Raw genomic sequence first — 13,231 nt, 5'->3', positions numbered from 1 at the left:
CCCTATATCTGACTCTTTTAGTTTTAGGACTTACAAACAACCGTTATGTGAACAAAACTATAATACTCTCTTTAGCAACTTTCTTGCGAGAGTATAAAAATAAATAGTGAAGCATGAGCGTTAAGAAATACATGAACAAGTAAATGTGAGGCACAGCAAAGGGAAAAACGATGTCAGAGAAGAAAATGACGAAAATGAAAATCCCTCAGATTTGTACTTTTAATCGGACAACAAGAATGAAAGTGGCTATACCAACTTGAGTGCTTTTCTGCGTAATAGCAAATTCTATAAGAGCATCAGAGAGAGATGGAAACGAATGCCAGCGCTGTAGTCTGAAATGCTGTCAATGATGGTGCAAAAACAATGTGAGAAATTTGTGAAACCGCAAGAAAAAATATGACTTTTTTACAGATTTCGAAGGTCGACAGCTGATTCGAGAAAAAATCACTATAGACCCATATGAACCCCATTTTTACTGTGCACAATGAAGGAGAGGTGAAGAGTTCGTACAATTTCAACACACCTTTTAGTTTTGACTACCTTCGAAAAATAATTTTTTAAAAAGCATATCTCTTTTATTTTCTACTGAAGTTAGATTTTAATCCGAAATAAATTCATCAATTTAATATAGTTATATAGTTGCAAAAGCGCTTGTACAGCCCGAAATATTTGGCGAAAATTACTTRAATCCAATCATGTGCCGTGATGTGTACCTGGAGTTCTTCACCTACTGTATATGTGAGTAGAACAACAGCCCGTAGTTGTCGCCGACTTGCCGCAGCCGTCGTCGATATATTAAAAATTCATAGACCACGGAAACAAGGCAAGTTTTTTTCCATTATCTGGTGGATTTCCTTTTTAAATTCCTGCTGCTTTCGGTACTTTCTTGTATTGGTTTTTCCAAACGATGTTGCAAAAAGGTGAGCGAAAAAAACGGTAAGATGTATGTATGTTTGGCATTGGTTTGCAGAATAAACAGCGACACTGACATGCCGCTTACCGAGCCGCGCCGAGCTGCAGTGCTGCAACAGCAGCAATGGAGCTAAGCGAGCGCAAAGCTGCAGTGCATATGGCAGAGAATAAAGCGCTGTTGGCATAGCTTGCAATGGGAGCAAAAACAAAATCGCACTGCAAACAAGGATGCGACCTGGAACAGTGCAAAGTGAGACGCGGAAAAAACGGAAGTAAGACGATGCACTCATCCGGCTTCCATATGCAAGAAAACGCTTCGCAACACGGTTTTATTTAAAGCTCAATAAAAAGTGGATGCATGCGTGTGTTGGAGCACATGGTGTTTCAATAGGAAGGAAGTTGATTTAAAAAAATTAAAAATATTGATGTTTAATATAAAAAAAAACTTTTAAAGAAAACTTCTCTTCAAACATGAGATATTTTTCTATCAAAATTATATGATTTTTTCCTTCATCCAGAAAGTCAAAGAAACTCAACATGCAACCCCAACATATGCAATTCAACCATTTAGAAAGCCATAATCAAGAAAACCTTCAAAAAAGTATACAGTGTTGGAAAAAACATTCGCTTAGAAAGTTGCAAAGCATCTAGGTTAGGTAAGGTCCGGTCACAGGACAGAACGTTGTAGCAAAGGTAACAGATGGTCCCACTTGACGCTCCTCCCACGCTGTGCAAACTGGTCTTTTGTGATTTCCCTAGATATAGATCATCAGACCATTATAAATCGACAAAGCATTGTTCTTCGGAGCGTGCGAGCACCGTCTGGATTCGGTAGAGGGCGTTCCTAGTTAACGAACGAGCGGCTGGTCAGTTATCTCCGAGCATATGAAGAATCAGGACAAAAATTTTCACGCGACGTGTTTCTGTGAGTGGTGCAAGCCGAAAATGCAGCGATCGTTCGTTAAATTCTGTGTCAAACTCGGCAAATCTACGACGGAGACGTTTAATATCAAGCAGGCTTACCCAGCTGTTCCTTTAGCAAGAAGGATGTGTTTCGGGGGCTTCAGAACCTTTTAATGGGCTGATAAAACATCGCAGCCGATTGGAAGTTGCACCACGAACAGCTCCCTAACCAAGGCCGGCATCCCAACGCTTCCGCAGCCGCCCTACAGCCCAGATGTGGTCCCCGTGCATTTCTTTTGGGAATTCAAGCATTCTACTCACTTCTCCAGAGAATGCCTTCAGTGCTTGAAAATCACAAAATTGGCAGCGCTGTTAAGTTCAAGTCGTTAAGTTCGATGAAAATGGGTCCACTATGATGTCATAAATTCAGTCTAGCAAAAGCTGAACAGTTCAGAAAAAAATCTAGGCATCTGACCATTTGATCCTACTTAAGACTTAGGGACTTCCGCAATAGTCTTTATAACTGTTTTAGAAGTTTTCTCTTATTTCTTACTACTCGTTCTTAATTCACGTCAAAGCACCCTTTATTTCACTTGCCAGCCAACATTTAGCGAAAGTGCTGCTATTTATATAAGCTGGCATGGCAGTTAGGATGAGTCGCGATAATATCCGTAGGGGAAGCCAAAGCGCGAAATAGCGAGATAAGCGTGAAAGACAAAACAAGCGCAACGGGACAATTGCCAATTCTAATGTGATTTACAGATTATACTTATATATAAGCAGACGAGTAAGTGGCACATACGTAAAATGTGAAAAAGTAACGGAATAGCGATTAAACGTTAAATACACTTGACTCCACAGACGGACTGCCGGCGAATGTTCGCAAAGCGAATACAAAAATCTGGCAGCTACGTTGCGGTAAATAAATGAAACTGTTTTGGATTTGGAAGTGAGTTAATCTTAACTAAATGCAGACATAGAATAATAGATCATTTTCATTAGTCACTGGCTGGGTACTTTTAACCGAAAAGTGGTTTAAAAGTTTTAAACACAACCAAATGTTAAAAAACAGGCAACCGGAAATTGTATTGCATAAATAAAAATTATTTATAAATTAATAAATAATATTAATTAAAAAGATTTGGGGCCTTTCTGTCTCGATTACCTATTTAGTTGGATGTTGGGAATAACTTGTACTAGTTGGATGGAAAAACTAACCAAAAACTTTCAATTCACCAAATCTGTCACGCACAGCTTTCTATGAAATATGTCGCATGAATAATATAGAATAATTTAAATAAATACCCTTCCTATTTATTTACAACTGTTGTAATAAATAATAATAAATGTTTATTCCACTCACCGCATGGCGCTTCTGTAGTGAAGAACAAATTCACMAAACCCTGAGAGTAATCAGTTTCAGCTTTGCGATGGTTTCCACAAATGTTGAGTGTAAACTCATCTTTTCCATTGGGAATCTAATGAAAGTACACAAATAAAATGTCATCAGCAATATTTTAATAACAATTAATTATAATAAAACTCAACTATCACTCAAAAATAACCGTAAGTGCACAAATTGGCTAACCTTTATTTGACCAGCGTCAGCGAAAGGCGCCTTTTTCAGTTCGTAATTGAAATTAATATCGTTGTTAATTATTTCGCAAGTCTCCTCATTAAAAGCGCACATATGTGAGGGACATATGACGTTGGTCGTCCACTGGAATTCGTAATGACAATCGATAATTGCCTGTAGAATTAGTTTGCCCTGCAATGAAATAAACAAAAATTTATATAAAAATGAAGAAATAGGCACTTCAAATTATTTTAAAATAAAGATAGACGACCGGACTTTTAGTAGAGAATATATATTTTTTTGGTCATAGTGTAAAGAGTGATCCATTTCGAGATTTACTTCTTTTTTATAGAAACAACACATGAAATTTTAAATTTAACGGGAAATATTTATTGTCACTCGAAAGAACATTCTTTGGATGATCCATTCGTTATGTCCAATTTTCGATGACTCGTTCGAACTTGCGAATGACAGGCGTGATGTTTTACTACAAGGCCTGCATCGAATCGGGTTTGTCCGCATAGACATATCTCCACGGGAAAAAGTCTAAGGGTGTGGCACACACAATCTTCGCGGCATATCAATCGGCCTTAAAAAGAAATTTTCTGCTCACCGAAGTGTTCTGCAAATAAATCCATCTATCATGGCGCGATACAAGTCACCATTGACGATTACGTTCTCACCGGCATAATTTTTGAAGAAATATGATCCGATGATTTCACCGGTGTTTTTTCAGGGTAAATTGGCAACTCTTGAATCGCTTCAGGTCTTCGTCACAAAGTTTTCTTGTTTACACACCCATTGAGCCAAAAATGAGCCTCATCACTGAATGTCGCATCGTCTTGGCTATTGAAAAAAGTACCTCCAGATGAATCACCCATTAGTAACAGCAAATAAGCCAATAATTTTAAGCTATATTTTTTTATTTTTAATCAAGTACCGAATTAAGTAAATTCTTACTAATAAGTGGACTAAATTTTAAAATAATTCATGACAGGTATTCTCGTAGACAAACTTTAAAATTTCGGTGTTTTTTTTTTTAATTCTATTGTTTACATATTCAAAAATATCTCCCTAAAAGGATGTTCAAAATTTCAAATTATTTCCGAAGTTATAGCCGATTTAGTGTGGTGGCGACTTGGCCGGTTTGAGCTGTGAACGAAACTTAAAACGGGGTTTATCGAAACCACTTTGTTCGATACAACTGCCACAATATATCAAGTGCTAATCTGCCAATTTACTTGAAATATGACTTCGGAATATTCTTGAAATATTTTTATTGCACTTTCTTGAGTTAGCGACATTCGTACTAATAATCCATCATTGGTTTTTGAGCTGAAAGCCAAAATGAAGGCATTGAAGATCATTCCTACCGAGGCGTAGACAAGTGTAGAGAAAATTTTATTAAGCGTTAGCATGCTTGTATTTTCTCTGGATTTTTTTGAGTAAACGATAATAAAGATTTGTATTAAAATACTTCATTTTTTTATCAGTCTGGGTGAAATATATCATTTGGATTTTTTCAAAGCATTTTCCTCGATCTTTCTGGCAACTTAGCTAATTTATGGACGTTAAGATAAACGTCTCAAATTACATTCTTTCAAATGATTATATAGTTAAGCACATACTAATAAAAGTAGGTAAAAAAAGTTTCATTATCGAGAGCCGCTTTAAGGGGCTATACCAGTGTGATGATTTCCATGAATTTTTTTAAGACAAGGTACGCAATTGAATGTTTCGAACTTCTTTGACCGTAATAGGGTATATTTACAGCTATATTTTATGATTTTTTTTTTTTTTACAAAAATGTTGAAAAATAATGGGCTGTCTTCGGAGGTGCCAAAAAAGTGCCCCAACTGCTGGCATGATTCCAGCCCCTTAAGTGGCCGTGGTTTTAGTTTTTCCTAAGTTACTCAGAGTACAAGATGATAACCCTGCATAGCTCTTGCTTCAAATTTACTAATCGAAGCTTGAAGCACCCACTCAAAGCAATAATGACTGACAGTCTCTTCGCACAGAAATTAATTGAACAATGAACCGACCTTTGCTTAATTAAAGCGCCAATTTAGATAGCTTTGTCATACCAAATATATGTCTTATTTTACTACATTAATTCTTAATTAAATTGAAATCGAGTTGAAAATGAAATGTAACTATTCGGGTTGTTGTCCAGACTTGGTTGTGTGCATTGATAAAATAACATCAGCTGTTAAATTTTAAGCATTAGAAACTAAGCAAAATGAGGACCACAAGGAAGTATAACAGCTGATGTTTAATCGAACATATCGTTAATCGAGTAGACGGCTGTGCAAAAGCCAAAAACTGGTTTCTTAATTATAATCTGAATGTACTAAATTAATTTAACTGCGTGAAAAGGCTATGGAGGATTAAAATATAAGATGCTCCTTATATCCAAGTATGGTTATACTCAGATTGTGACATCAAGTCGGTTTTTAATTACAATTAAAATATCCAAGGCTTATTGCCCGGGGAAAGAAAGTATCTAGACCCTAATTTTTTAAAAATTACATAATTTCTCATTTAAAAAATGCAACTAAAAATTTTCACTTTACAACAAAATCTTATATTTTTAAACCTGTGCGTATTTTATGTTTATTTATTCATTCGCTTTGTTCTTTTAAAGCACAAGTGGCACGAAAAAGAGCGCAAATAAATGTAAACATCTTTAAGCTGACAATTATGAGTGCAAATAGCAGCGTACACAATTTAACTGCGGAGACACATACACGCGCACACATGTGCATGTCCATATGTTGCAAATGTTGGAGCCCTTTGCATATGCCTGCTTCACACTCAACGCCGACCACAAAATCGTTACATAACAATTGAGAACGTCAACAGCGTTTCATAACTGCAGAGGTCACTGCATTGCAAGGCACACGCACACAAACACAAAGCGGCGCACAAGAAATGCCAGCAGTTGATCGATCAACGGGTGCCTCGACGGCTGACCAGCAAGCAAACAAACCGCTGTTATGGTCATAAAGGGAAAAGCGAATGAAATGGGTGTTACTATATTAAATTACAATTACAAATCAACAGTTGCCATAATCACAACGGCAACCAAATGCAATAAAAACCCACACCAATAACAATCAGTGCGATGCCGTCTGCAATAGCAGTGCTGCCCATGCCACAATTGAGTAAGGTGCAGTCACATTATCGACATTACGGCCAATTGCAATACCACCTGCGGCAACATTCCATAGCAACATTAATAACAATAATATCGGCAAACAATTGCTGAGCCGTGACATGCGCACACACACACACACGTAGGAATATATACAAATGTGAGCGGTCGCTGAAATTGATTGGCAGACACATTAATGTTCAGACCACATGACTGAGCCGGGTCAAAGGGAATCGGCATGTCACTAAGTAATTCCACAAACAATTACATGTTGATATGAATAGTGCAGTTACTGCGTCGAGCCCACTGTTACGATGGATTAAAGTGAAAGCACTGTCTGAAAATGATTTCCTGCTCACTAAGTATATTGAGTAATTAACTGTTTAAATTTCTATCGATATCCATAAATGTCGAACTCTGTACAGGCAATAGATCTGTGTCATATTTAGCGATGATTCGAGCAAGCCACAAAGATACAACTATTGTTTCTCAGAATAGTCGTTCAATATTGGTCCCTTTTTAGACACAGTCATAGTGGCAGTCACTAGATTAGTCCAGTTAGTTAGTTGAAAGTATCATAAAAGCGAGAGAACTAATTTCGGATGTGAGTACCGAGTACGAGAACTTGTTTTGATACCGAATCATTCGATCAAATAGATCACGTGCAACATGCAGTGAAGAATAGATAGCAGCCGTAACAGAGCCGTACACGAAGACCGTGGAGAAACGATTCGGCTCGTTTCGCAGCAACTCGCAGTAATGTATGGAACGACTTGGCGCATTTTACTTCGAGATCTTGAATTGAAAGCTTACAAAATACGGCTTGTGCAAGAACTAAAGCCTCTCAATCTTCCCAAGCGACATCGCTTCGATCTATGGACTTTTAAAAAGTTCGATCAAACTTTGTACAGTGATGAGAGACATTTCTTACTCAATGGGTATTTAAACAAACAAAAAAACGCATTTGGGAACAAGAGCAACCTGAAGAAATTCAAAAGCTATGATTTCATCCAGAAAACACAACGCTTTGGTGTGTTTTGTAGGCCGGTGGAAACCTCGGTCTATATTTCTTCCAAAATGATGCCAGTGAGAACATAATCGTCAATAGCAACAGTTACCGCGCCATGATAACCAACTATTTGATGCCTAAACTTGGAAATGTGATCTCGGCGACTTTGGTTTAAACAAGACGTCTCCACTTCCCACACATCGCATCACTCAATAGATTTATTGAGAAAACACTTCGATGATGATGATGATGATAATTTCACGTTTTGGCTAGTCGATTGTCCATCAAGATCGTGTGATTTCCTACCATTAGACTTTTTTCTGTGGGAAGACGTATAGTGTGAAGTCTATGCAGACAATCCCGCTACGATTCGAGACTTGGGGCAAACCATCACGCATGTCATTCGCCAGTTACCAGTCAAAATGCTCCAATGAGTCATCGCAAAATGGACCATCTGAGACGTAGACGTATTTGAAATAGATAATCTTCAATAACTAAAGTCAAAGAATAGCCTTTCGAATGGTAATAAATATTCTCCGTTAAATTCGAAGTTTCTGTGTTTTTTTCTTTAAAAAAAGTAAAAAGTACTTATTGAACTTATCTAAGTTCAGTTGCACCAAGGAATTGAAAATTTTAAGCGCTTCTTAGATATTTCCAAAAAGTACTCTCATCTAACCCAGATTCTATTAAATACCAAATCCAGAGCATAACTGATTCGGGGTCACGCAACAATTAACTGATTGGTATTCACGCACTTCCAGCTCTTTGAATTTCCGATCTCCCAGCCACACAAACATGTTTCTTCATTTAAATAAAGCTTCACACACACATATGAATGAAATATAAATATGCCTGTAGGATATAAGCCATAATAGAGGCCAAACTATTGCATTGTCAATAATTGCCCTTTACCACTGCTGGTATATCGTCTGCTATATCGAGAAGCGGTCATTAAACGTTGTTAAATGACGCATGAGTTAACACCAACGCATGCTGGACTTAATTGTGGTGAAAAGCGATTACAAGTATAATTAAAAACTGCCATACTTAACGAAATGCCGACAAATTGCTGAACTTTTAATCAGCACGCTACAATATCGTTTGCATTTGCTTTTTATGTATTATATGTATATTTATGTAAGTGTCAATATGAGTACAGTTGTTGTAAAATAGAAGTGCTTACCCGACCGGCACGCATATCACAGTTGAATATAAGGCTGGAGGAGAGTTCCGTTTTGTTGTCCGTGGGGCAAATGCTGCCGCGCAGATAACGTAATTCCGCGACGGTGCGATTGTAGGCGACCAACGACGCCATTGGGAAACCAAGACTCTGAAAGTAAAATTAAATGTTCAATGATAACGAAAATTCAACATTTTAAAAAATTAAGTCGAGGCAGAAGTATGGTTAACATAAATTTGTTAAACCTTGGAAAGTGGCGAATCGAAAAGAAACTGTTATAAATACAATAAAGCTGAACTCACTCTACTATCGGGGTTACAGTTGGGAGATAGCGGATGGCCTATGCTAAGCATGTTAGCTGAAAATAGTTATACGCAGCCCCCAACCAAGAGCTGCATGAGATGAGCTCTTAGTTCAAAATGCCTCATGCGTCCAATGAACCTTCTTCGAAGAAACGAACAAATTAAAGAAGCGACGACAACCTCCACCGGGATTGCACCGACCGTGAACCTACCCACGAGAGAGAGGCAACAAAACGACATGGAATCACACAACGATCAGCAACTGACGTCGACAAAAACCCTGAGCATGGGCTCATCAGACTACATCTACTTACATAGGTAACGATGGGGTTCAAAAAAAAATAATTCCCATTTGTATTAAACTGAAGGCTTTATTCGTTAACATTTAAAAATTTTTAAAGTTATTTCATAATGTTAGTCTCGTAGAAACACTCGTCGCAATTGGTAAACACTGTGATCTTTAATTGGACGATTTTTACATCAACGAAATCATTCCACGTAGACAGGAACAGTTAGTAATCACTTGGTGCCAGGTCCCGCCTCTAACGTGGATGCATAAGAACCTCCTTACCACGTTCTCAGCGATTTTGGAGGGTCACTAACGATCTGTATAGATAAATAAAGATATTTTTCTCTCCATACATAGAGTTTCGTTTTACAACCGATCTACATATTTTAAATGGTTTCAAACGGTTTTTTGTACAACGACTTTTATATTTGACGACTTTCTGTATTTAAACGATATTTTCGAAAGCGTGGTGATATTTGACATCAAAATTACCAGAAGGAATTCGACAAAAGTGAACCATAAACTCTTTCCAATACCATTAAGATCGTTCTTCTACAACAAAAGATACAAATTACTAAAACTATCCTTTGGAAAAATAAAGATGATCTTTTTACTAGGCCCTACATTTTCCCCTTTCAAGCTCCTTGGAAGATATTGATTAAAATTAACTTGACTTCTTTCTTTGACTCAAAACTCGTGAGATCATCGCACGGTAGATTTATTCGGAAAATGGAAATCATTTTTCAAAATGACGAGATCATGAGACCATTAGGCTTCTTCAACAAAAAAATTATTGTCCGATTCGTGGATTAATATTTTTTTTTGTCGAACATAAATTTACGTAATCTCTCGAAAGTTTTTACTGAACCTCTCGGCTATGGTCCTCCTCTGATAAGTATCACGCTTGTAGTATGCTCTTCTTGTTATATTGTCTGCAAGATATTCTTATCGTTTCAATACCACAAAATATTAAGTCTTAAGAAACGGACAACAAAGTGAAGTGTATTTATAGTCAGAGAAGCGGTATTTCGCCAAAAGTGTAAAAGTTTCCAAGTGCATAATATTACAACAAAATAATTGTCAGGCGTGGAGAACGGAAAAAATAGCAGACATAACAGTCGCAATGCGAGAAGTAGTACGTGAGGCAGAGTGAACAAACTGCTTCCAAACGTAAACAAGAGCATTTTTAAACCCAAGTAGCTTTTTTCTCGTGCAGCATCGTATCGCGTAAGGGGTTCTATTACATTAGGAAAGCTGCAAAAGAAAACGTGAAATGCGCTCAGTCGCCATCAAGCGTTAAACGAAATTCAATTGAACACAACCGAAGCGCTGCTAAATGCTTTTCGAATTGAAATTCAAGTGGATTTGCAAAATGAAACCGCGCATGCTTTTGAGATTAGTGAATAATTCTTATTTGATGTTATATCCGCTGTGGCAGAACGTAATGCAAGGAAAATATTCAGGAAGTTATTTTGTGTGGAGTCAAATTGTTTTTAGAATGCCAGGTGTCATATTTATTAGGAAATAATGAGAAAACGTGCTTATTGTAACTAAATTGCATTACTGCAGACAGTCAATACAGTAGACTCTGTAACCTGAAAATGATCTACAGGCATTTTGAAAAAAGAAAAGCGATAATCAGTATACTGAACGTAGTATTCGCAACACCAGCACCCATCCTGAGACCCGGCATTCATTATTGAATAATATTCGAGCCAATAGATCGTGTAGATAGTGTATACGAGGACCGTGGGCAGTCCATTCGGCGCCGTTCGCAGCAACTCGTATGGAACTACTTGGCGCATTTTACTTCGAGATCGTAAATTGAAAGCGTACAAAAACAGTTTGTTCAAGAACTGAAGCCGTTCGATGGGCTCTTTAAAAGTTCGAAGAAAATCCGACGCTTTCGAGTCAAATTTTGTTCAGCCAGGACCATTTCTGGCTCCATACCCATTGAGCCAGTAAGCAAAATTACCACATTTAAGTCGAAAAGCAAACTGAAGAGATTCAAGGATCATCCGGAAAAAACAAAGGTTTGCTGTGGTTTTTGGACCGATGGAATCACCTATCCATATTTCTTCAAAATTATGGTATGCCAGTGAGAACGTAACCGTCAATGACCGACCGTTAACGCCTGAAATTGAAGCTCGTGATCTCGGCGATTTTTGGTTTCAACAACACGGCGCCACATCCCACACATCGCGTCAATCAAAGTAGCTATTGAGAGAACACTTCCGTAAACAGATAATTTCAAGTTTTGGACCAGTCGACTGCCCATAAACATAAACAAAATTCGCCATTACTACTTGCACGAGTCATCGAAAATTGAACTCAGCTGCTGGACCATCTGAAAAGTAGCCACGGTCAATATTTGAAATCTTAAAAATAAAAAAATCCCAAAGCATATTCTTTCGAATAATAAACATTCCCCATGAAATTTGAAAAAAAAAAAACTACCTTCCTTCAGGAGTATCTGCCCGCTGCCTCACAGCACGTTAACATATAAAATCTTACACCACTCTGGACCAGTTGAGGCACCAGTTCCTGGAATTTTCTCAAAAAAAAATGTGTCAACACACCAGCTGGACACAAAACCTGCATTTCAATGCACGTAGCACTATCGAAGCCGTTTTTATTTATGAGCAACGCCTTCGGATCACCACAACAGCTGCAGCAACAGTTGTTGTGTCAACCGACACTATGCATAACAACAGAATTTTCGAGTAATCTCAACAAATCGATAAGTGTTTCTTGACAAAAACCAAACACACACAACAAAAGCAACTACAAGAATGGCAACAACACTTTCCGAAAACCACAATGCCACACACTCCTGACAGTGACAACACTTGTGTATACATCAGCAACAAAGTAGCCACAAATACCGGCAGCAGCAACACACACACACACGTACACATGGGTAAGCACATAAATGGTGAAAAGCAATGCAGGAAGTAATCGTTGTAGCCACAAGCATTAAATGAGGCAGCACTCGCTCAATGCGCACAATTCGGTGCACTTGGCATTGCGATGGACCGGGCAGTGCAACGCTATTGAGACTGCGTCGGCCGCAAATCTAGGGCTGCGTGGTCAACAGCAGCAGCTCTGTGTGGCTCAGCAGAATCAGTATCGACAGAATTGCACTGAATTTCGATTTTATGCGCATACCAGAGCAGGTGCATGGGTGTCTGTGTGAGTGGATACATTTCGGTCTGCACATACATTTGCACATTTGCGTACTTATTAAGAATTATCCTTCCGATGTATGTGTGCGTGTGTGCTTGACCGCAGGCGGTTAAGGAAGCTTAATCCGTATACAACCGCTGTTTTAATGTTAATATGTATGCATGCTGACTCCGCGTTCGGCACAACGGATGAAAGTTATGAGTTTACTACTTATATATGCATATGGTCATAAATAAACACCCTGTAGTATAATCGCTCGCTATCTCAATGGATTTTTAATGTAATGAAAATGACGGTGGAATATTTAGCGAAGAATCAGGTGAGCTGAGTGCCATGACGTGGTCCTTTACTTAAGAAAACTTCAGTCAAAGCTTTGAGAAAATTCAAGAATTTTAAAAGATGTGCATATTTGAATAATTTATCTATACTACAACTAGTCGTCACTTTAGTGAAGTCCACCACCATTTTTTGTGTTGTGGCTAAAAATCGTGTTTTAACTAAAACTTAAAATAAAATAAAAAAACAGTGTCTTAGAAAAGTAGCCACTCTTAAAGCAAATTCAAAGTTCTTTATGTATAATATTTCTGAAAAATCTCTAGGCGATCGTGATTATCGAAGTATATCGAAGAATAAAGATAAAGATAAAGATAAAGATAAAGATAAAGATAAAGATAAAGATAAAGATAAAGATAAAGATAAAGATAAAGATAAAGATAAAGA

General features: G+C 37.7%; 1 protein-coding gene across 1 annotated transcript in view; it reads right to left on the bottom strand.

Annotated features, from left to right (window-relative positions):
- The window catches only part of LOC108970425 (cation-independent mannose-6-phosphate receptor), a gene marked incomplete in the record, with an annotated part of 129,773 nt that overhangs the window by 82,026 nt on the left and 34,516 nt on the right, over positions 1-13,231 (bottom strand). Inside the window, 3 exon segments of the mRNA XM_018935779.1 lie at positions 3,179-3,293; positions 3,404-3,583; positions 8,738-8,884. Of these exon segments, the coding sequence (XP_018791324.1) occupies positions 3,179-3,293; positions 3,404-3,583; positions 8,738-8,884 (442 nt within the window).

Source organism: Bactrocera latifrons, unplaced genomic scaffold (genome assembly GCF_001853355.1).
Source record: "Bactrocera latifrons isolate USDA-ARS-PBARC rearing strain unplaced genomic scaffold, ASM185335v1 scaffold_3, whole genome shotgun sequence".
In the NCBI taxonomy this organism is placed as follows: domain Eukaryota; kingdom Metazoa; phylum Arthropoda; class Insecta; order Diptera; family Tephritidae; genus Bactrocera; species Bactrocera latifrons.
This window is presented reverse-complemented; position numbering and strand designations above follow the sequence as displayed.